The 26,198-nt window shown below is 42.9% G+C and overlaps 1 protein-coding gene across 1 annotated transcript in view; it reads right to left on the reverse strand.

Moving 5' to 3' along the window:
- The window catches only part of STK32B (serine/threonine kinase 32B), a 332,155-nt gene that overhangs the window by 299,693 nt on the left and 6,264 nt on the right, over positions 1–26,198 (reverse strand). Inside the window, exon 2 of the mRNA XM_010370057.2 lies at positions 2,484–2,635. Coding sequence (XP_010368359.2) covers positions 2,484–2,602 — 119 coding nt within the window. The 5' untranslated portion in view covers positions 2,603–2,635. The remainder of the gene's footprint in view (positions 1–2,483; positions 2,636–26,198) is intronic.

Genomic DNA, 26,198 nt, shown 5'->3' on the forward strand with positions numbered 1-26,198 from the left:
TATAGCAGTAGGAGAGTGAACTAAAACACATACACACATATATAACCTCTTACAGTGAAAAACAGTTTTACTTACAGAAAATATACTTTCATGTCTTCTTTTCAGTTAATTCTCAAAACAGTCCTAGCAGTAAATAAGGCATTATTACGTCATTATGACAAGTGAGGAAGCTGAGGCCCAGAGAGTCTGAGGGGTGACTCCAAAGTCAAGCAGTAGGCTCGCCCCTTTCTTGCTTATGATGGAAATAAAATACAAAGCCACCAAAGGCTGACATTTGCAGATAATTTTCTTATATAACCAGCCCTGTCATGTAACCAAAGGGCATCTGTCGCTAGACCATGAACAGAGGATCAAGAAATGGTGCCTAAGGCCAGGCGTAGTGGCTTATGCCTGTAATCCCAGTACTTTCGGAGACTGAGGTGGGCAGATCACCTGAGGTCAGGAGTTCGAGACCAGCCTGGCCAATGTGGTGAAATCCTGTCTCTACTAAGAATATAAAAATTAGCCAGGTGTGGTGGCGGGAGCTTGTAATCCCAGCTACTTTGTAGTCTGAGGCAGGAGAATCACTTAAACCTTGGAGGTGGAGATTGCAGTGAGCTGAGATTGTACCATTGCACTCCAGCCTGGGTGACAAGAGTGAAACTTCATCTCAAAAAAAAAAATGGTGCCTAAGAAAAGGCTGCTCCAACACATTCCTCTCCTTTAACACACATCATACAAGCTCCACTAGGCATCTGATCTTAGTCCACCTAAAGGAGTCCCACCTGAAAAACTTCAGGTTCAGAGATATTCATCTCAGAAGTATTTACATTGGCAAAATAATTAGAAACAGCCCAAGTAACCTACGTGACAGAATGAAGGTTTCATTAGATGGTTTACTGTGCTTTTCCTTAGTGGAATATTATGTAGCCATTAAAAATGATTTACAAAAAGTTTGCAGTAATAAGGAGATAGTGTTCCTGCCAGATATTAATTCAGAAAAAAAAAACAGAATACAAAATTTATCTGAATGTTTATATATCAATAACACATACAGTTATATGTCATTTATATGAAAAAATACAAGAAAAGGAGTGTAAAAATAATTACACATGAAAATTTAATCTAAGCCTGAAGAGATTCTGGGTAATAATTGTTTTCTTATGTATTTTATTCTCTATATTTTGCCAGGAACATATGTTGCTGTTTGGATTAAAGATTCACTTTAGAAAACTCCCTTGCATAGCAATCAAAACATGAAGAGGTTTATTTATCCCAAACAATCAAAGTGTTTAGATCACTGTGCACAGACACAAGGAACTCTCAGTGGATACTGAGACTCCGGCAGACAAGATTTGGTTTGGCTTTCTCCATGGCAATGCCCACGTCTGTGGCACCTGGCACGCACACCTTGATTTTCTCAAATGGGACAATCTGTGTTCCTCTTTGTCCTGCTATCATTCAATGTTCAAAGTGCTTCTAAGTGTGCAGAGCAACCGAAATCAGTGGTGGTAAAGTACGTGCAAAGCTAGACTTACCCCTCCAGGGTGGCCGTCCCAGCTCTTAAGGTCAGTGGGTCAACTGAGCCACTGAACGAAACGGTCAGAATTCGTTTCCTAAAGCAGCCTGTTCTCCCTCTCCCCTTCAACACAATCCAGCTTAGGAAACACTTGCTAAGTCCCTCCAATGTGTCAGATACTGTGTTAGACTCCCAGAAACAAGCAATTTCTGTGTGAGGACAGAGAAGTAACCGAATAATCTGGGTCCACTGTGATAAAGATGGTGTTAGGTCAAACACAGGACAAGACTGAGGTCATGAGGGCCACTCAGCTGGCCTGTGGGTCTTCAAGGGCTCTTGACCTAAGGGTTTCCTAAGCTGGGTGCCAGGAATGCACAAGTGTTGGTTAGGGGACACTGGAGATGGGGACGTGAGTGTTTTAGGAAGAGATTTCACACGCAAAAGCACAGAGGCAGGGAACCACCAACAGGATGTGTTTCTAGGATGCAAATTTAAAGTGAAGATAATAGCCAAGGATGGGTTGGAGTGAGAGTTCTGAAACATGGGTCATGGCAGGTTTTGGAGGCTGGATTGAGAATTCCGAATTTGGTACTTCCGTGATGGGCAGCCACCTGTACTGAAGTAGAATACTGGTTCCCAGGGGTCCTTCCTGCCATCAGCTCTACGGCTGTGACTTTCTGAAACACTGAGCTCCCCACTCCCTTTAGTAGCCTATCTTTGGCATTCTCTTATAACTTTCCACATATCTTCTCAAATACACAAAACCTTTCTCCATTTATTTTCCACTCTGATTCATCAGATAAGAGAACAGAATTAAAACGAAAATGAAACATATGCCTACAGACTTCATCAGAAAACGTATTCTACAAAATAGTTAAGAATAACTGAACCCAGAACATTTCATCCCTTTCTCTTTACAACGCAGAAGAGTCCTTCAAATTTGCATTTGGCTCCCCACAGGAGCCCTGGATGGAGCCACACTCACCATAGATTGACCAGGAAGGGGTGCTCCAGCCCTTGCATGATCTGCAGCTCCCGGAAGACATTCCGAACCTCATCCCTCTCGATGCACTTCTGCTTGTTCATGTACTTCATTGCATACATTTTCTTAGTGTCTCGCTTCTGCACGATGCATACCTGAGCAACAGCCAAAGGGCAGAACATTCAGGCCAACAATGGAAAAGGAAGGCAAAGGAGAAAAGCCACCCCGCACTGCATTTTTGCTTCTGGATTCACATCCCTGTTCTTAAAATCTGCTAGTGGAGCAGCTCTGCTAAGTGAGCCACAACCTCTCTGCAACTGCAAAATGGAGGAGTTGGACCAGATTCATCGGTTTATTAAATATTTACATGAGCACTGGCCAGGTACTAAGGGCTGAAAGAGGAGATGCAAACACAGAAGACGGAAGAAGCAGGCCTGCCCTCAAGGGGCTCACAGCCCATGAGGAAAATAGATAAAAGCAAAAAGCACCAGTGACTATAACCCTGAGATGTGTGGCATGCACAAGTGTTGCAGACTCTGTCTGTGCCCACCTGAAATCTCCTCACCCTTCCTACTTCTGCACCCACCTGCCTGACTTCCATCTACCAGTCCTGCATTTCTCTCCCTGAGGACTCTCTTTTGCCAGTAGGGCCCACTTTGCTGCCCATGCAGCAGACCACCCAAGCCAGGGAATTAATGTCCTCAGAGCAACACTCGATCCACGACTGTTAGAAACTGGAATATCAGTACCCCCTCTCCCTTGCCCATCACCTGGGATGAGGCTGAGGCCGGTGTTTTACACTGGCTCCTGGAGTTTGTAAGTTTGCCCAGCCCCGCAGTGAGGTAACAGGCTTGACAGCACACCCTTTCCTGGCTGTCTCCCTTCCTATCCTTCCCTGTGTTCTCTTTGCCTCTCCCATGCCCTGTCCTCAAATCCTTAACTTGGAGCCTGATTCTGGAGAAACCCAAACTCAGGCACATGGGTTCTGGGGGAGCACAGGAGAAGCTGTGAACAGCTATGATGGCAGTGGTCCTGTATTGAACACTCTACTGCAGGCCAGACACTGAGCAAATTATCTCCTTAATCATCTCACTGAATCCCTATAAGAACCTTATGGATAAAGCATGAGGAAGCTATAGCCCCAAGTGTACTAATTAACTTGTTCAGAGTTCAACAAACCACCAAGTGGCAGGGTGGGGGTTCAAATCCATACGGCCTGGACTTTTGAGTGACTGCCTTACCTGGGGGCAGTTGGGGGCAGGGTGGGAGGATGGGAGCTGTCAGAGAAGGCTCTCTGCAGGATCAAAACCGGGGGGCGAGCTCTAAAGGATGGGAAGATGGTATGGGTGAAGGAAAAGGCTTCGAAGGAAAGGGAACCCTGCAAAGGAGGGCATGGAGCCGAGGAGACACAGCAAGCATGGCAGGAAAAGTCAGCAGGGCTGACATGCACCATGTGGCATGGACAGTTAACAAGGATTGTATGAGTTAGTCTTCCCAACACCCCAAGGAAGGACTGTATTGGTTCCTTGGACAGTTAGCAAGGATTGTATGAGTTAATCTTTCCAACACCTCGAGAAGGGATTGTGTCGGTTCCTCAGGTTGCTATAACAGTACCTCAAACTGGGGGACTTAAATAACAGAAATGTATTGGCTCATAGTTCTGAGGGCTGAAGTCCAAAACCAGGTGTCGACAGGGCCCTGCCCCCTCTGAAGGCTCCTGCGGGTATCCTCCCCTGCTTCTTCCAGAGTGGAGCAGCTCCAGCAACCCCTGGTGCTTACAGCTGCAGCGACTGGTGCTCCAGCAACCCTTGGCTTACAGCTGCAGCACGTCCGTCCTAGCCTCTGTTGTCACATGGCATCCTCCCCTATGTCTCTGCGTCATTCATCTTCTTATAAGGACACCAGTCAGTGTAGACTTAGGGCCTACCCTAATCTAGTATGACTTCATCTTAACTAATTAGACTTACAATGATGCCATTTCCAAATAAGGCCACATTCTGAGGTTCCAAGAGGACTTGAATTTGGAGGGAGTGGCACACCGTTCCATCAAGGACAATGACTATTACTATCCCTGCTTTACAGAGAAAGGAAAGTGAGGCCTAGAAAGGTTTTAGTGCTTTCTGAAGGCTCAACTCCAACCTGGGCTCTCTGCTTCCCCAGCTCTCACTTTTCAACCACAGCGCGGCCTCCCTGAGAAACGGGACATGCTGGAAAACGCCAGCAATAACACCGTCGGCCTGAGGACCCAGTGAAGGAGCTCAGGGTTTTCTCCTGGCATCACAGCCTCTCTTCTGTTGAAAACTGGACCCCATTCAGCTCTGACACGTTGCAAATCTATTCGAGGCAGATACAGTACGATGGCAGAAGCCTGAATTCCGACTCCGGCTTTGGTTCTTGCCACCTCTCTTGGCCTCAGTCTCAGCATACGTCTGAACTGAGTCAGCAAAACCCACCCAGCACCACTGGGGTGAAACTAAACAGGACCGGGAAGTGGGAGTGCCAGGCGGCACTGAGGGATGATAAAATGTCAACTGCATCTCAATTAAATAGCATGTTTCATGAAATCTCCAAAAAGATGTTCTTTCCAGAGTAAAATTTGCGGCATGATGTCGAAGGCCCACGGAACACCCATTTCCAGTAGTGAAGGTGAGAATATAAAATGCAAGGAGGCAAAGGTATGATGTGCAAACGTACCTCAGGGGTCCTGGCTTTGTGGGAATCCAAGCAAAGATTTCTGAAGGCCCGGGCACCAGGCCCTGAGACCCACGTCTCAAGCCAGACATGTCGTGGGAGGATAATCCCACTAATTAGAATTTGTCATCTCTCTCACTTCTCATTTGCCTTCTCAGAAGAGATGGCGGGCACTGCCTCTGCAGGGCTGGGACCTGACTGTCAGCTGGCTGCATCACTGTGAAAAGCTTAGACTGGGATGAGAGTCTGCGCAGCGCCCCCGGGGCCGCGTCCCTTCAGATAAAGATATCCATGGCGCTCCTGGGTTTCAAGGGATGGCTCTCACCTCAGCTCAGAGACATTTTAGGAACTGGAAGAGATTCTCCAAAATTAAAACTGCCTTTCAAAGAAGAACTAATGATTTCAATAGAGCTTGGAGGTTTGACTTTTCAATTTAAGCAAAAGCAGGCGGTTGGTACAGGATATTGGATGCAGCCTGGAAGTTCTGATTTGCAAATAAGAGAGACCAATGATCAGGGGTCTTGGCCAGCTTGATGTAGAGCCCTGAGTGAGGCTGGGATCCATTAATCATCTGGACCTTGGCGACCTCCTCGGTAAATTGAGGGCTAAGACCACATGCTCTCTAGGGCACCTCAGAAGCATTCCGTTTCTCAGGAACACAGAGTAAAGAGGGCTAGACCAGGGGTCAGGAGAGCTGGGCTCTGAGCCTAGCCCTCTTGCAGACTGAGTGGGGCTGTGCACAAATCCTGGCCCCTCTGGACTTGCTTCCTCACTGACCAAGAAGGGTTGGTAACAACAACTGAATTAACCTGACCAGGAGATAAAGGCTTAAAAAAAAAAGAGCCAAGTTATATCTAATGCACTGAGTGGAGACAAGGGTCTTCCTGGGAGTCAGAGTCACAGAGAGTTTGAGCTCAGGGGCTACTCTAAGCAGGGCTTAAATTCCAGCTCTTTGCTGTGTGACCACAGGCAAGTCGCCTACTGTCTCTGAGCCTCATTCTGCTCATCAGAGCTCCTGCTGTTCACCCTGTGCTAATACGGTGTGAAGCTAGCAGTCTGCAGCCTGGAAAAGGGCTCACTCCAGAATCTGACCATGCTGCTGCCTTAATCTGGGACTTGCAGCCTCTAGAAACGGGAGAAATAAATCTCTGTTCTTTAAGACACCCAGTCTATGGCATGTGTGACAGCAGCCCAGGCAGATCAAGACAGTGCCCTTATTTGGATAAGGGTCTTTGCAGATGTAATAGTTAAGGATCTCAGGATGAGATCATCCTGGATTAGGATGGGCCCAAATTAAATGACGAGCGTCCTTATAAGGGAAGAGGAGGAGGCACATCCAGGGTGAAGGCTACGTGAGGACGGATGCAGAGGCTGGAGTGATAAATCTACAAGCCAAGGAATGCCGAGGCTGGCCAGCAGCACCAGAAGCTGGGTGACAGCATGGGACAGACCCACCTTCAGAGTCTCTAGAAGGAAACTACCCTGCCCACAGCTGGATTCAAGACTTCTGGCCTTCAAAACTGTAAGGTAATAAATTTCCATTGTTTTAAGCCACCTGGTTTAGGAAGCTATCACAATCTGTAAGTGTCCACCACTGCCACCCACCAGTGGCTAAATAACCTGGCCAAACACTCTGTGGTCCTTAGTCTCCTCCACTGTGAAATGGGTCTACAGAGCCACCCCTCCCAGGTCCACAGTCAGGTCTCCATGGGACAGAGCGGCAAGAGCCACAGCATGTGGCCCATGTGAAGAAGCAGAAAACACAGGCTGGTGGAGTAAGTGGCGGACTGATGCCTGGACCCAAACCCTGAGCCTCTGGCAAAGTGTCCTCTCTCCATGGGTTCCCTGTAACTACAGTGATTTCTGGTATTTTAAGGTTTAATGTTTGGAATTTCAGAAATAGGGAGAATTCACTGAAAGCTTCCAAACTGGCCACCCCACCTCTGCTCTGGTCTCTGTAGATGTCCTTTTGCCTGGTGAGAATGTCTGAAAAATCAAAGACTGAAAGCCTGCAAGGGCCTTCTTTTGCCTTCAGAAAATGTTCGAGGTTGAGGTCTTGGCATTCAAAGACCTTGTCCCCTCCAACATCTCTCTCTCACTCACACACACACACACACACACACACACACACACACACACACAGACACTCTTCACTCTATCTCAAACTCTTTAGAATTTCTTTGTAGGTTTTCTCTAGTACCAACCTCTCCTGCCCTTGTTACCTCCTTCCCTGACCTACTGCCACCCAATCTGGCCTTCCCAGACTGGCTAGCTCCATCTCTGTCCAGACGTTACATCTTCCGGAACCTTCCCTTTGATCCTCGAAGCTGTATGTGCTGCCCTTCCCACCGAGCTGCCATAAGTCCTGTTTCTACTGTAAGGCTTGACATACTGTATTATAAACCCCTGTTATGATCTGGCAGTCAGACTCCAAGCACCCTGAAGACAGAGGCCATGTCAACTCAGTTCCTGTTCAGAGGCTCACAGGTGTGAAAGTGTCACCTTTCTGCATTAGCATATTTCATTTACTCTGCCTGGAATACCCTCCCTGCAAGCCTTCTCCTGCCTCACTCCTTGCCTGCCACTGACTGACCTCAATGCTTCCCTGGCCCTGACCTCCAAGTCTGAATCCTCAAAGCAGCTGAATTTCATACACACTGGTCTATTACATCCCACAGGGTCCAGAGCAGGTCAGCGGTCCTCAGTGACTCCATATTTACAGTGTAGGAAGAGAGGCTTCCATACCTCCCTGCCCAAAATCCCGTGACAACCATGTGATTGAGGGATCTGCTGAAACTGATGTTGCATTTTGGCCTCAGAGCTCAAAACAGGTGGTCTAGAAGGAGGCTGAACACTTGTCACCAACGGCAGACTCTATCCAGATCCTGGGAACCTTCAACTTCAAAATAGAAGAGCCACGTCTCGAGTGGCACCTCGCCCAAGTTTGGGGTCCTTGGCAGGGCTGCTCAGAGCCCTCTTCTACAGGAAATCACAGTTAATGAGGTGAGAACAAGCAATTTGGCCAAAGCCACCCAAGCTGCTACTAAAAGGCAAGCACCCAATTAACATTCCTCATTAGTCTAATTCAAGTAGGATCTGATGTCATCATTATTAATTACAACTTAATGGGACGGATTTCAGCTGATTTGCTGTAGGAAAGGCATGCCAAGCACATTGAGCATCAGAAATTTGGGAATGGATCCTGAGTCAGTGGAGAAGGCGGCTGGAGCGTACGGAGAACCTGCAACGCACCTGCACGCGGTGGTCACAGTCCTGACTTTACAGTATATTCGGGGCGCTGACGATGTTGATTCTGCAGCACACCCAAAGCTCTGGGAGGCCCTGGGATTCTGTATTTTTTTAGATGTGCCCCAGCGAAGGCTGAAATACAGCCCGAGTTGAGAGTGATTTTTTTTTTTTTTTTTTTTTTTTTTTTTGAGACAGAGTCTTCCTCTGTCGCCCAGGCTGTGGTGCAGTGGCTGGATCTCGGCTCACTGCAAGCTCCGCCTCCTGGGTTTACGCTATTCTCCTGCTTCAGCCTCCCGAGTAGCTGGGACTACAGGCACCCGCCACCTCGCCCGGCTAGTTTTTTTTTTTTGTATTTTTTAGTAGAGACAGGGTTTCACCATATTAGCCAGGATGGTCTCGATCTCCTGACCTCATGATCCGCCCGTCTTGGCCTCCCAAAGTGCTGGGATTACAGGCTTGAGCCACCGCGCCTGGTGGATTTTACTGGAATCTTCAAGGAAGTCCTTGCTTGGTGTCTTCACAGCATCCTTTATGGTCAGGACTCTAATCGCTGGTTAGCAGCTCAGGCAACCCAAGCTCCAGGCCAACAGACGAGTACAGAACAGAGAGGCTAGAGCTGTGCCGGAAACCCAGGACTATGGGGTGCAAAGTCTCAAGGATCCTTTCATAGTAAGCCTGGGCTGCCCTCTTCTCATCTTGCTTGCTGGGCAGCTGTGGGTCTGACTCTACCCCATCAATGGGACCTGAGGCAGACACTGGGCTAGTTCTTCTCTGTGCTGCCCACCTCTACCATCCCCCAGCTTGAGTAGCACACAGCAAAAACTGTTGAATGAATAAACCACTACAGTGTGACATTAAAAGACTCTGGTTATGCTTGCAGGGACAAGATTCTGGGAAATGACCAATTTGGGGTGGGTGGGGGGTAAGAAAAACAGAATTAATTATGATTACTAAAGAGATGATCAAGCTGGCTACTATTGTTCAAATAATTCACTGAAAGAAGACTACCTTTGGAGACGAAGCTTTTTACTACTTAATATGCAACCTCCCCTTTTCTCCTTTACAGCAGGACCATTTACTTCAAGAAAGCAATGTGATCCATTCTATACGCACTTACAGCCAGCAACAGCCACAGTTCTAACCAAGGTCATGTTAGTTTGCTAGAGATTTCTAGGGAAAGTCTTGCTTTCTGCATAAAAGAGAATAACTACAGACGGTCTCACCTTTTTCTCTTCTCCAGCTTTCTTCCTGTCCTTCCTACCTTGAACACGGATGTAACGTCTGGAACAACAGCAGTCCCTTGTGACCATGAGGCCAAGAAAGTCTCAGAGACGCTGAATCTGCTATCATGGAGCCTCCTGCCTTCAGATTTCTTGTTATGTGGGAAAAATAAACCCCTCTTTGTTTAAGCCACCATGAGGCAGGTTTTTTTGTCCCTTGCTGCTGAGTCCACCACAAATGATATACAAATTATGACTTTTCACAGCACATAAATCCCATGTAGGCTCTGATCAATGGTGGTCTCATTGGAGGGATCAAAAGTTGGTCTCAAGAAAAATTCTTATTTGGATGAATATTTCAGTCAATAAACATGTATTAAGTACATGCCATGGGCCTGGTACCATGTCAGCCATGAGGATATCACTCTCCCCTGGGAACCCGAGGAATAATGGGATAATCAGACAATATGCAGGAGTAAAGGCCAAAGTCCTTCACTGTGGATCCCCAGGCCCTAAGTGGCCTAGTCCCAGTTCCCCTCCCACTTCCCACAGTGACTTCTGCTCCTTCCCTGTACCCACCATGCTCTTCTCAGGCATCCAGAGGTCTTGGGCCCTTGTCTTCTTCAGGCTTTGCTCACAGGCCATGTTACCAGCTAAGCCACCTCTGACCTCCCTGTGCGAAGGGGCAAAGCCCTCCCCAGCACCCCAGCCTCCCTCTCTGCTGCGCTCCCATCACAGGACATGCTTCCTGCTTCGTTCATACATTGTTCACTTCCCCCACCGAGTTGTGAACCCCATGACAACAGGGATTTTTCTCTTATGTTCACTGTATCATCCTCAGCGTCTGGCACACAGCAGGCACCTAGCTGATAATTGTGACTGAATGAATGAGTCATTACTATTTAGAAAACACATGGGAGAGGTGAGTACATGAGGCTAAGGGACCCCAGAAGGGTGATCCTAAACCAGATGTGGGATTTAGGAAAGGCAATCTGGAAAAGGTAGCATTTGAACCTTAGCATAGTCACCAAGGGTTGGTCTCATGAGGACGAAGGTATGGGGAGGGGGAGAAAGAAGGGGGTTACCAGGAGAGGGCACAGCCTCTGTGGAAGTTCAGAGAGATGAGATGTGCCGTGGCACGTGTTCACACGTTGGTCGTTTTCTCAACTTCCCATCTGTACAGTGGGGATGAGTGGTATTTGCCTTAATGGACAGTTACAAAGACTCCATGGTAAGCACTGAGTATGCTGCTCATCACGGTTGTGTGATCAGCATCCATCTCTCTTCTGAGGAACACAGGCCATTGTGGAGATGCGCACAGTGGCCCAGGAAGGGCTTCAGGAATGAGTTCGTGGTTGTCTGGTGTGACGGATAGTTTTCTGTGTCAACTGGGCGGCGCCATGGTGCCCAGATTTTTCTTGTCAAACATGATTGTGAATGTGTCTGTGCAGGTGTTTTGGGGTGAGGTTGATATTAAACTGGTGGACTCTGAAGACAGGATTGCCCTCTGTAAGATGGGTGGATTTCCTCAATCTGTTGAAGGCCTGAATGAAGTAAAAGACTGACTTCCCATGATAGGAGGGGATTCTGCAGCAGATGCCCTTCAGACTTGATCTGTAGCCTCAGCTTCTTCCTGAGTCTCCAGCCTGACTGTTTATCCTAAAGATTTGGATTTGGCAGCTTTCATAATCATATAATCAATGAAATCAATCAAACTCCGGTAACTTTTATATATATATATATATAGTTACACCCCATCGGTTCTGTTTCACTAGAGAACCTCGAGTAAAACAGCTGGTAATGAGCCAGCCAGTATCAGAATCCAGCACCTGAATTCAACTTCCTACCAGCCTAGGGAGCCACTGTAGCCACAAGTACTGGCATTTGGCATTTCTCCATAGTCCCTTAAAGAGTAAGCACTCAAAGCTCAAACAGTTTGCTACTTGGTTCCAAAATACGTTTCCTCAGTCAGCGTACAGAGAGACTGCACCATGGGGCACCCCCTTGGTAAGCACAGCCCTACAGTGTCCGAGCCGTGTTCCAGCAAAGCAGGCCCGCCCATGGGGAGCTGAGAAGCAGTATCTTCCTGCCCCTTGTCAGTGAGTTCCAGCCCGTGTTGGCCAAAGCTTGCTGGTATTCACCTGCAACATTGTACAAGTGACATCATTGAGATGAGATGACAGAGGTGAGTGATGGGGCAGGTGACAGATGGCTTGAATGACATGTTTAAAGGGTTGGTGCCATGGGCTAAACTGTATGTCCCCCAAGTTCGTATGCTGCAGTCCTAACCCCTAGCACCTCAGGATGTGACTGTATTTGGACATGGAGGCTTTAAAGAGGTAATTAAGGTAAAAGGAGGTCTTTGGGTGGGCCCCAATCCAATATGACTGTGTCTTATAAGAAGAGGGATCAGGACAGACACACACACAGAGGGCTGACCATGTGAGGATGCAGGGAGAACACGGCATCTGCAAGCCAAGGAAAGAGGCCTTGGAAGAAGCCAACCCTGCCAATTCCTTGACTCAGACTTTGGCCACCGGAACTGTGAAAAATCCATGTTGTTGTTCAGCCCCCAACTCTGTAGTCCTTTGTTGTGGCAGCTTGAGCAGACTAACACTGTTGACTTTTGTTCTGAGAGCAATGGGGAGCTGTCTTAAAAGAGGATCCTAAGTAAACAATTATGAATGAATGAATAAGGGAATAAACAAACTACGTGGAGAATTTGGCTTGTTGAGGGGAGCTCTTTCTGGCGGCAGGTGGAGGTGAACAAAGAGAGGTGATGGTGTGCTTTAAAAATAAGTGAATGCCGTGTTTGGTTTTCTGTCCTTGCAATCACACACCAGGGCTTGCTGTGGGGTGGGGGAGAGAGCGGGGAGGGATAGCATTAGGAGAAATACCTAATGTAAATGAAGAGTTAATGGATGCAGCAAACCAACATGGCACATGTACACATACGTAACAAACCTGCATGTTGTGCACAGGTACCCTAGAACTTAAAGTATAATAAAAATAAAAAATAAAAATAAAAATAAGTGAATGCCCCTGCTCACACACACTGGAGGACATCACAGTGTCAGGAAACTCCACAGCAAAGCAGGGCACAGGGACCCCAGGACCAGCGCTGTGCCACTGGCACCCTTGGTGCCCTCAGGGTAAAGGGAGCTGGGAAACACTCTGTAGACGGGCAAAGGCCTGAGAACTCTTGGCTGCTGGACGGAAGGAGACGTCACTATGAGAAGATGCTGAGAAGTGCAGATGAGCAATGAGGTCCACCAAGCTGGTCAGTAATGGATCATCTGCTCTGGCCGATGTTTGCAAGCCATTCGCGAGTGAGTCTGCATTTCCTGTGAAATTTAGCTCCTAATAAAGTGATCCCCAGGAGCTGACACATTCCTCCAAAGTACGCCTCAAGCCAAACACAACCTAATTAATATGAAATGAATAAATATTTCATTAAAAAGAAATAGATTCCATCCTTCATGAAGATGTCTGCACGAACAATGAAGGCTTCTAGTAAATGCATCATTGTTAAGAATTCTAAAGATGATTCCTACATAAGAATAGCAGCTAACTCGAGGCTCAGAGAAGTTAGTTAACCTGACCAGAGTCACGTGGCTGGGCCAGAATTTCAACACGGCTCTGTCAACCTTTGCAGTCCAAACTGTTTAATAGGCTCTTAGCTAATTGACTCATTCAGTTCACTACAAAGAGCAATCAAACATTCTGAGTCCTCGCTTGTGGCAGACACAGTGCTAGGCACTGGAGATACCCAGGCTGCTACATGCCCCACTGCTAACTCTGTTGCTGCCTCAGGACCTTTGCATCTGCTGCTCTTTTGGTCTGTGATGAGCTTTTCCCCAGATCCCCACGTGGCCCATTTCCTTCTCAGCAGTTGGATCTTAGCTCAAATTTCTCCTTCGGGAGAGGCTGTCTCTGTTGCCCTCACCCCCAATGAAGCAGTCCCACCCTCCCAGGTCACTGCACTACACATTTTCTGCAGAGCAGCTATCATCAATGTAAATCATCATGCTTATTTATTGTTTGTATGTTGGTCTGCTTCTTCTACGAAACCGTCGGTTCTTCAGTGTCAGGAACCTTGTTCAGTTTTTTTTTTTTTGTTTGTTTGTTTGTTTTTTGTTTTTTTTTTTGTTTGTTTGTTTTTGCCACATCCTCACACGTAGCTAGAACAAGGCTAGGGCAGAGTAGTGATCCGTGAACATTTACTGTTGAACTCAGTATCCTGCTGTGCATTCCAGCATGCTCCCATTATCTTGGAGACCCAGTACCTTGAAAGATCAAAAAGCTTCTAAAAGAATACATTTTTAAGGGGAAAAAAAAAACCCTGATAAGCCAAATGCTTTTGAACATTGAAACTTACAAACATGTATCTAAAATCGAATCCCTGCTTAATTCCCAAATGGATTTGTTGCAGTCTGAGCACTAAGTTGGTTAGTCTGCTATTAATCAAATCTCTTTTTTTCACACTCTGAATTCACATGCAGCTGTGAGAGCCTGGAATGAGGCTTTCCTCATTCTCATGTGGAATGAGACAAGTAATAATATGCTTGGGTCTGGAAATGATCATCATTGCATAATAAGGCGGTATAGAGTCTGGAATTATCATTGTGCAACTCTTGCTCAAGTTTATCCAGAATCTTCCTTTGAAGGGCATAAAGAGCTATTATCATATAACACTGTGCCACTTTCTGCCATTTTATGTGCAGACTGCCTCCAGCTATCCCATGAATTTTAATTAACTCCATGTTTACTTCACTTGACCCTGCAGCTCTTCAAGCAGAAGGCCCACGTGCCAATCCAACAAGACACTTTTGCAGCACACTCCTCAGAGTCCTCCCAAAGGTATCCTCCTCCTTCCCTCGGAAATAAATACAACCACTGTACAAACACTGTACAAAGGCTGTACAAATACAGCCCTGCTGGCCACACAGTTAACTCAAAGTGGAGCACTTCACCCTGGACGCTCCTGCTGGCTCAGCCATCAAACAGGTCAAGAGGAGCCAATGGAGAGTGGAGAGTAGGGGCTGGAGGAGGGCGAGTGGAAATAAGAGGAGTGTCTGTGAGAAGTGAATTTGCATGCAGAGGACTGGGAGAAACTCACCTCTGGGTACTAACCCTGAGTAAATCAATATAAACCATTTGTCAAAATTGTATCTGTTGACTGGTTAATTGTTAAGTTCTTCATTCATTTATAGTTATTTATTTCTATAATATTCATTCATTTATATTATATATGTTATCTGTATCACAGATACATATGTGTGCATATATGCTATATGTGTACATGTGTGTACACATAGACCACTAGTGGTGTATGTATATATGTATATTTATACACGTACATACAAGTGTATATATGTGTGTATATACATGTATGTGTATGTATGAATATGTGTACTGTATGTTTTGTGGTGGATCTATATGTATATGTACATATATACTGTTTAGTGGTTGTATATATTATGTAGAGAGGTATGTATGTATATGTATATGCACTTGTGTATATATTGCTTAGATACTGTGTATATATGTGAACTGTTTGGTGGATATATTAGTCTGTTCTCACATTGCTATAAAGATACTACCTGAGACTGGGTAATTTATAAAGAAAAGAGGTTTAATTGACCCACAGTTCCATTTGGCCAGGGAGGCCTCAGGAAACTTACAATCATGGCGAAAGGCAAAGGGAAGGCAGGCACCTTCTACCTTCTTCACTAGGCAGGAGGAGAAACAGCAAGGTAGTGCCACACTTTAAAACCAACAGCTCTCGTGAGAACTCACTATCATGAGAACAGCATGGGGGAAACCGCCCCCATGACCCAATCACCTCCCACCAGGCCCCTCGCTTGACATGTGGGGATTACAATTCGAGACGAGATTTGGGTGGGGACACAGAGCCAAACTGTATCAGTGGGTATGTCAATACATATATGCATATACATATGTGTGTCTCTATAAACTGACAGGTGTGTATATGTACATATATGTGAGTGTGTGTGTGTGTGCGCGCGTGCAGATATACTGCTTACCAGGAACTGGGGATAAAACAGGGAACAAGAGGAAACATTGCTGCCCCCAAAGAGCTTATGTTCTGGTGCATGAGACCCATAACCAAGAGGACATCTGAATAAACACATAACAGAATCACAGGTAGTTATAGGTACTATAAAGAAAAGGGGAAGAGAAGGGCAAGGAAACATGGAAGGCTGAGGTGGAGACGAAGAGGGTGGGCATTCTGGGAAGGCGCGGCAGAGTGGACATCTGAGCAGAGCCCTGTATGCTATAAGTGAGCCTTGCAAAGACCTGGGGGAAAGGTGACTGACGTAGAGAGAAGAGCAAGTGTGAAGGTTCTGAGTTGGAAATAACTCCAGTATGGTCAAGAGACTTGAAGGGCTGGAGCAGAATGAGCAGGAAGACAGAGGGGATAGAAAGCAGAGTCAGAAAAACAGGCACAAGCCAGACTGCATGACCTCGTGGGCTGGCATGGAGGGACTGGAGCATATCCTGAGTGGGAGGGAGGCAGCAACCAGGCAAGCTAATTCACGATTTGCACACATCACTGGCTGCTGTCTAGACCGAGACTTGCTGTCCTCTTCTCTCTCTCTCTCACCCGAGCACTCCCTAAGCCAGAACTTACTGAGCCTTTACTGCATGTTGGGCACCAAGTGTGGATGGGCATGACCAGGTCCCACCCAGCCCCTTGGGAATCTCAGTCACATGGGGATGGCAGATCAGCAGCCTGGAAGCCATGCCTGGCATTGCTGTGTGGGAGAGATAGTGAGGATAACACTAGGAGAACCAGACACAGGATGGGCCTCAGTCTCAGGTCTTCTCCCTGGAATGTTCCTCCATGTGGATACCCAGATCCTTCTGGAACCCACAGGCCAAGTAAAATCCTAGCCATGCTGGCTTCAAGAAGACATGGAAGGCAGCCAGGCACGGTGGCTCATGCCTGTAATCCCAGCACTTTGGGAGGCCGAGGCTGGTGGATCACCTAAGGTCAGGAGTTTGAGACCAGCCTGACCAACATGGTGAAACCCCACCTCTACTAAAAATACAAAATTAACTGGGCCTGGTGGCGCATGCCTGTAATCTCAGCTACTTGGGAGGCTGAGGCAGCAGAATCGCTTGAACCAGGGAGGTAGAGGTGGCAGTGAGCCAAGATTGTGCCATTGCACTCTAGCCTGGGCAACAAGAGCAAAACTCGGTCACAAAAAAATAATAATAAAAGAAGATATGGAAGGCATTTGAAAAAGGCCACCCAGCCATAGATTAGTAGGACTCTCAAATTCCATTATTATTTGTGCTTACTCTTTAATCAATAACATACTGTCTCAATCATTGTAGGTTCACAGTAAATCTTGATATTGGGTAATATACCTCTACAACTTTGATCTTGTTTTACAAAATTGTTTTAGCTCTTCTAGGTCCTTTACTTTCAATAGAAATTTTAGAATCTATTATCGATAACTATAAAAAATCTTCTGTGACTTTGATTACAGAATCAAAATCAAATCTGTAAGCATATAAGTTTGTAGAGAATTGCTATCTTAATATTCCAAAGCATAAACATAGTTTTGTATATTGACTTTGTATTCTTCAAGCTTGCTATACTCATATTTTCATTCTAGTAGACATTTTGTAGTTTCTTTGATGTTTTTCAGGTAGAAAAAACATGAGTCTGTGAATAGAGACAGTTCTGTTTATTCATAGTAAATCTGTATGATTTTATTTATTTTCTTATTGTAATAGCTAGGACATTTGTTGATGTGTATAAGTGTGGCAAGAGTCATATCTTTGCCTTGTTTCTACTTTGGAAAAGCATTTAATCTTTCAGCATTATATAAAATGTTTTTGTATGTTTTTGGTAAATGTTTTTTATCAGGTTGAGAGAGTTCCTTCTAGGCCCTGTTTTCCTTAGAGCTTTTTTTTTTTTTTTCATCAAGGAAGGTTGAATTTTACCAAATTAAAAAAACAAAAACAAACAAAAAGAAAAGAAAAAGGCCATCCACACACCAGGTACCATGCTGAGGGCTGAACATTGCTTGCCCCCTTATTCTCACATAAGAACCTAAAGTCCATTATAATCACTACTTTTCCTCAGAAGACAAAAGGGAGGGTTGCAGGAGCCACATGGTCCAAGTTTCCACGACTGCAAGAAGCATGCTCTGACCCAGAGCCAGACCTCCCCCATCTGGAGGCCTGTACCCTTTCCTCTATGCCCTGTTGCATCCAAAACCAAATGTCTGCCATTGGACACTGATGGATGTTTTACTCCTGACCCCACTGGTTTCCAGCAGATGTGCCTGTGATAGAAACCAGTTTCAATATCACTTCTGTATCTGAGAGGGACATGTGAAAATAAAATGGGTTGTGCGTGGCGGAGGGGTCCTCTCCAGGCCTCGGATTCATCATCTGTAAAACGAGGATAACAACATCCAGCATACTGGGCAATTAGTGGGATGAGGGAGACAATGGGTCTCCAGTTGCCAGGACCATCATTATTAGTCCCTGATTAATCAGGACTCTTTAGGTGGCAAACACTGGAAGCCCAACATGATCTCACTTGAGTGGAAAAGGATATTAGTTCCTGTAGCTGGTAAGGACAGTGGGTAACTCATGAGAACAGGAAAATGAGAAGGTGGCAGCGCTGCTGTGTCCACCCAGGTCCCTCTTATCACATCCACACACCTCAGGCTTACTGTGACACCTGCAATGACCCACAAAGAGCAAGCCAAAGGTGCAGGAGAGGCAATGCTGCACGGGCAGCCCTCCACCGTCACTGAATGAAAATTGTGCATCCATGCATTAGCTTCTCATCTGCAGCCACCAGACACACACTCTGCACTGTCTCCTGACATCCTCCATGAAAGTAAGCTCCAGAAGCCCACCGGGGTGAGTGGCTTGATCAAAAACCCTTATTGACTGCCTTCCTTTCCCTGTCTCACTACTCTCTCACAAATGTTTCCTGGGATCATCTTCGAGTAAACAGCTTGCACTAAATTCTTTCTCTCAAAATCAACTTCTGGAGGAATCCAGGTGAGGACAGTCATCAGCAGAGCCAGGACCAGGGTGAGGCCAGTGATGTACCCAGGGTGCAAAATTTAAGGAAGCAAGTGCCAAGCCTGCGTTTGCAAAATTTAAGAAAGCAAGGTACATGTTTAACTTACTTGCCTCACCTTAATCCCAACCCTCACCAACAACGCCATCTCTTCACCCACCTCGTATATCTGTTTCTGTTTGCTTTAAGCTTCATTCTTTTCTTCTACAGATAAACCTTCATCTTCACCAACTGCTAAGGACAATGACCAAAAAAAATGCAGACCTGTTTTCTTACAGCACATGATAACTGAGAGCAAGTTTTTCACCTCTGATGCCACAGAAGGTTTCTGAACGGTTGGGCTTGGATCACACGGCCACACCTTGGACCAGGCACTATGTCTGGCTGAATATGGTCCATGTGGCTGGCACAGGCACATCACACAGTCAACGTGAATGGGGGACCACAGTGACATGGACAGCGGGTGTTCTCCAAAGGGAAGGAATGTTATTATAATAAGAAAAAGGGATCCAGAAGCATGCTGGAGAGTCAAAAACAGCCACTCCATTCCCTTTCCATTTCAGAGATGAGAACACTAAGCTGCAGAGAAGTTAATCTGCTTTCCTAGGTACCCACCACTAACACATATCAGCATTGGCCTGACTCCAAAATCTAAACCATTTCCACTGGTTATACACAAATTAATCTGGAGTGCCTCAACTGTCCCAGAATTTAGTCATAAAATGGTTATTTAAAATGTGAGTAAATTATTGCTAAAAATCAATGGATTGCCAGCAGTTGTTTACTTTGGTGCTATACTGGGAGGCACAACTTCTCCCAGCATGACAGTAAAATGAGATTTCTGTGAATTCACGTGTTCTTTCCTGATAACCAAGGCTACTGTCATAGTTTAACAATGAAATGTCTTTCTGGAAAACTCTTAATAAATGCCAGATATCAAAACTGCCAAAGGCAGACGGCAAAGCCAAAATATTCATTCAATATGAGGAGGATGGCTTTCTTCATCTTATGCCAGCCCCCTCCACCTTAACTTGAATGATAGTCATGTAGACTTCACCTGCATTTATTATGAAAGGCAGGGATTATGGAGCATTTTGATCAGAACAAGCTATGCTTTATTCCCTTAAAGTAGGCTAACCTCATGCTGAATACTGGACATCTGTGGACATTCTATATGAATGTGTGTGTCATCAAGAAATTGCTACCACCCAAAAGCAACTGAGAAATAGACCTTCTAGAAAGCTTACATTTCTCAAAAGATCCATTCCATTTTCAAGGGATGATGACAGGCTACAGTCAGTTTGAAAATCTTGAGGCCACACGCTAACAGATTTGGTCGTATGTCATGAAGGAGTACAAAAGGTTCAGGAACAAAACTCTCAATGACATGGGGGAAAAGTGGTATGCCTCTTTGCGATGTTAACTGGGTCGTGGATTGAAAAGGAATGCCTCCATTGTCCTGAAGCCATGAATTCTCCACATTAAGATGAGACACTACTCTAAAATATTTTTGTTTTTCTTGCTGTTGTTTAAGTTCAGCCACTGTTCATGAGATTATGGGCAAACCTCCTAACTTCACTGGGCCACAACTCTTTCTGAGAAATCCGAGAGGATCCAAGAGGAGAAATCCAAGAGGAGCCTCAAATGTGGTAAATAACCTCAGACCAAATCTACTGCTGACTCCTAAAGATTACAGACATAGAACAAGCTGAAAGCAGTTCAGTTAAGTAAAAAAAAAAATGGTCTGAGATTTATGTGCGATGTAAGTCCAACCAAGTTAACTGCTTGTTAAAAATATGTTTTCAAAAAATACGATAGAATTCAAAGTTTCTACCAAATAACACTCACAATATCCAGGATGTAAGACAAAACTACTTGACATATAGAACCAGGAAAATGTGACCCATTCTCAACAGAACAGATAATCAATGGAGGCGAATCTTAAGATGACCCAGATGTTGTAATTAGCAAAAGGACAATAAAGCAGTTGCTATGACTATGCTACATGATATAAAGGGCAATATGACTGAAATAAAGGAAAAGATAGGAAATCTAAACAAAGCAAGAAAAACTATTTTTTAAGTCAAGAGTTTCCACCTATGCGTATCATACGTAAACTTCTAAAAGTCAAATTTTAAGGGACTTTTTGAAAGGAGGGAGACAAAAGTGACACATTACATACTGGACAGTAACAATTCAAACGTCGATGACTTCTCATTAGAAATTGTGAAAGTTAGATGACAATGACGCAAAATCTTTCAAGTAATGGAAGGAAAAACACCTGTCAACCTAAAAATCTGTATCCAGTAGAAACATTCTTCAAGAAAGAAGTTAATGGGTGCAGCACACCAACATGGCACATGTATATCTATGTAACAAACCTGCATATTGTGCACATGTACCCTAGAATTTAAAGTATAATAATAATAAGAAAAAGAAGGTGAAATAAAGAGAATAGATGAAGAGGAGACACGTCCCACATAAAATACTAAAGGAAATTCCTCAGGCTGAATGGAAATGATACCAGAGAGAAACTTAGATTTTCCTTAAAAATATGGATAAATATCAAAAACTATTTTCCTCCTAATTTTTAAAAGCAAAATCTTATACCTAATAACAATATATTCTAGTTATTTCTATTTAATTATACATATATATTTTTAAAGCAAAAACTATAACATTGTATTAGAGACTTAGAATTTAAGAAGCTGCAATACATTTGACACCTATACTATAAGGGCAGACAGGGTGGTAGATGGGCCTCTACAGTTGTAAGGTTTTCACATTTTATGTAAACTATAAAATATTAACCCTCAACAGACTGTGAAATAAATCAAGAATGTACAGTATAATCCTTTAGAGAAACATTTTAAAAACATAATACTGGAATGTACACTTAAAGTCATTAGATAAATTAAAAGATAGTTTTAAATATTCAACTAATCCACAATACAGCAAAGAAGAAACAGGGACAAGAAAAAAAGAAGAGGTAAGAAGAAAGCAAATAAAACAACAATAGGCCTAAGTCAAACCGTATCAATTATTACAGGAACTGTGCATGAGTTACACAATACAATTAAAAAGCACAGAAAGGATTTTTTTTTTTTTTTTTTTTTGAGATGGAGTCTTGCTCTGTCACCCAGGCTGGAGCGCAGTGGCCAGATCTCAGCTCACTGCAAGTTCCGCCTCCCGGGTTCATGCCATTCTCCTGCCTCAGCCTCCCAAGTAGCTGGGACTACAGGCGCCCGCCACCTCACCTGGCTAGTTTTTTGTATTTTTAGTAGAGACGGGGTTTCACCGTGTTAGCCAGGATGGTCTCGATCTCCTGACCTCGTGATCCACCCGTCTCGGCCTCCCAAAGTGCTGGGATTACAGGCTTGAGCCACCACGCCCGGCCAGATTTTTTTTTTAAAAGCAAGACCTAACTATACGCTATCCTCAAGAAATTAGTGTTAAATATAAAAACAAAGAATGAAAATAAATGCAGAGAAAAATATATGTCATGGAAACAGTAAGCATAAGTAGGTTAGAATGGCTACATAAATTCATTTGTAAATCCTAACAAACATTTTAAAAAGTAACACCAACTTTACACAAGCATTTCAAGAAAATAAAGAAGAAAAATATCTGAACTCAATAAGCATAAGTAGTGATCATAGTAGTAATCATAAGTAGATTAGAATGGGTACTCTGATCTCAAAATAAGTTTCAAAATAAAGAGTACCAGAAGAAAAAGAGAAGGATATTTTATAATAATAGGGACAATTCATCATAAGGAAATAATCATAAATATGTATGCCTCTAACAACATATCTCAAAGTATAATAAGCAAACATTGACAGAATTAAAAGAAGAAGAAATAATTCCACAACCTTAGTTGGATATTTCACATAACCATCCAGAAATTAATAAAACTAGATTTTAAAAATCAGCAATGACATGGAAGCTCTGAATAATATTAACCACTTTGACTGGATTAATATCTACTGAATCTTACACCTAACAACTTTTAAATACACATTCTTTTCAAGTGGGCATAGTGTGTTTACGAAGGTAGATCATAAGCTGGGCATAAAATGAGTCTCAATTAATATAAATGAATTGAAATTGTAGAGTATGTTCTTGGACCACAGTGAAAAATATTAGAACCAGTAACAATAAAAAGCTTCGAGGAAGACCAAATATTTGGAAGTTAAACAACACATAACTAAATAATTCATGGGTCAAAGAAGCAATCACAAGGGGAATTAGAAAATATTAACTAAATAATAATCAAAATACAATATATCAAATTTGGGGGTGTAACTAAAGCAGTCCTTAGAGGAAAATTTATAGCTTAAAATGCTTATATTAGAATAAAATGTCTAAAATCAATTACCTAAGGTTCTATCTTGAAGAGTTAAGATTATAAACTGAACAAGAAAATAAGAGGAAGAAGGCAAACTGCTAATATCAGAAATGAAAGGAGTTACAACCACAGACACTACAACAATTAAGATTCTATGAGAACATCATGAATTACTTTGTGCCAACAAATTTGCCAACATAGAGAAAATTAATTTCTTGAAAAATATAACTTACCAAAAGTTAGATATGAAAAAACACAACATCTGAGTGCCTTATATCTACTAAAGAAGGTAATTTTGTAGTCAAAAGCCTTACTAGAAAGAAAACTCTATATACCCAGATAATTTCATTTGTAAATCCTACCAAACATTTAAAGAAGTAACACCAACTTTACACAAGTGCTTTCAGAAAATAGAAAAGGAAAATGACTGAACTCATCTTAGAGACTACTATAACCCTGAAGACAAATTTGATGAAGATATTACAAAAAAAAGCAGACTAATATTCCTTATGAACGTAGATGTAAAATTCTCTAATAAGATACTAGCAAATCAAATTCAACAATACATAAAAAGAATAAGGTATCATATTCAAGTAGGATTTATCTCAGTAATATATAGTTGGTTTAAAATTTGGAAATCAATCAATGTAATTTAGCATAATAACAAAATATGGAGAAAAAAATATGCTCATTTCAATCAATGTAGAAAAAGTATTTGATAGAATTCAACAACAAGACATGATAAACGCTTCCAGAAAACTACAACTAAAAAGAGTTGCTCAATTTGATAAAGAGCATCTCTGAAAAACTTAGAAATAAACATGTTCTTAATGGTGAAAGACTGAACACTTTTTGCCCTAAAATTAAGAACAAAACAATGATGCTTGCTCCCATCACTTCTCCTCAATATTGTACTGAAGGTTTTAGCTACTGCAATAAAGATTTAAAAAGCATAAATAAAGGGGAAAATATGTAAACCTTCTTTTATTACCAAATGGAATGCTTGTTGACATAGAAAATCTCCAAAGCACTGTAAAACAACTATCACAACTAATTATTTAATTAGCAAGGTCTCAGGGCATGAGATTAAGATACAAAAATTTTATTGTATTTTTCCATCTAGTAGTAAACAATTAAAAACAATTTCATTACAATAGTGTCTGCCCCCTGTCCCCCCCCAAAATCTTCACGAACTATTTGGGAAAAACACTAGTGCAAAAAAGGGCAAAACCTCTACCCTAAAAATGACAAAACATCACTAAAATAGAATTTTAAATACCTATTAAAAATAGAGATAAATAGAAATAAAGAGATATACCATGTCCATGGATTAGAAGACTCCCTACTCTTAAGATATAAGTATTTCCAAATTGATATACAGATTTAATGTACCAATTTAATTCCACAGTTTTTTTGTAGAATTGATAAGCAACTCCCAAATTTGTATGAAAATCAATGATCTAGAATATCCAAAACAATCTTGAAAAAGAATAAATGTGGAGGACTTATACTACTTGATTTTAAGACACACCAGAAACCTGCAGTAATTAAGACAGGCTAGTACTTGCATAAAGATCAACAAGTAGGTCAAATGAACAAAATTGAGAGTACAGAAGAAGACATACAAATCATCTAATTTTTTCATATGAAACCCAAAGCTATCTGTGATGGTTAATATTAAATGTCAACTTGATTGGATTGAAGGATGCAAAGTATTGGTTCTGGATGTATCTGGGTATGTCTGTGAGGGTGTTGCCATAAGAGACCGACATTTGAGTCAGTGGACTGGGAGAGGAAGACCCCCCTCAGGAAGACCCACCTGCAGCATGGGTGGGCACCATCCAATCGGCTGCCAGTTCAGCTAGAAAAAGCAGGCAGAAGAAGGTGCAAGAAACTGACTTGCTGAGTCTTCCAGCCTTCATCTTCCTCCTGTGCTGGATATGCTTTCTGTCCTACAACATCAGACTTCAAATTCTTCGGTTTTTGGATTCTTGGACTTACACCAGTGGTTTGCCAGGGGCTCCCAGGCTTTCAGTCACAGACTGAAGGCTGCATTGTCATTTTCCCTAGTTTTGAGGTTTTGGGACTTGAACTGAGCCACTATTGTCTTCCTTGCTCCTTAACTTTCAGATGGCCTATCATGGGGCTTCACCTTGTGATCATGGGATGCAATTCTCCTTAATAAACTCCCCTTCATATATACATATATCCTATTAGTTCTGTCCCTCTAGAGAATCCTAGTACACAATCCAATAAACAAAAGAAATCTTTTTCAAGAAATTGACGTCCACACTAGGGGGAAAAAAAAGAAAAAAAAAAAAAAAAAAAAAAAAAAACCTTGATCCTACCTCACACCACATAAAAAAACAAATCAAAATGAATTATAGAATTAAATTTATAAGCTAAAACTATAAAACTTTTAGAAAGTAAACATAGAAAAATATCTTTGTGAATTGAATATGTTTTGGTGAGCCAGGTTTTCTTATATAAATTGCATAAAACAATGACCCTAAAAGCAAAAACACTCCACAAATTAGATTTTATCAAAATGGAAAACCTTCACGTATCAAAACACACCACTAATAAAATTAATAGGTAAACAGTCTTGTTGAAAATAGTCTCATATGTGACAGAAGACTGGCATCCAGATATGTATCCGGCAATTAAATAATAAGACAACCCATTTTTTAAAAAATAGCAAAAAGTTTTGAACAGGTACTTTAAAAAATTTCTGTAATTGGCCATTAAGATATATAATTGGCCATTAAGCATATGAAAAAATGCTTATTGTCATAAGTCATCAGGGAAATGTAAGTTAAAATCACATTGAGATACTACAAAACACTCATCAGAATAGCTAAAGTTAAAATATTGATAGTATCATATGTTGGCAAGGATATGAAACAATGGAACTCTTTGTAGCAGAATAAAATGGTACAGACACATTGGAAAATCTTTTGGCATTTTTGTATAAAATTAAATACACATCTATCCTATGTCCCAGAAATTCCAATCCTAGACATTTACCCCAAAGAAATAAAATCATATGTCCACAAAAAGATTTCTATACAAATTTTCATAGTAATTTTTTGCAAAATAGTCAAAACTGGAAACAGTCCTGCAGTCTATTA

Source organism: Rhinopithecus roxellana, chromosome 2 (genome assembly GCF_007565055.1).
Source record: "Rhinopithecus roxellana isolate Shanxi Qingling chromosome 2, ASM756505v1, whole genome shotgun sequence".
Classification (NCBI taxonomy): domain Eukaryota; kingdom Metazoa; phylum Chordata; class Mammalia; order Primates; family Cercopithecidae; genus Rhinopithecus; species Rhinopithecus roxellana.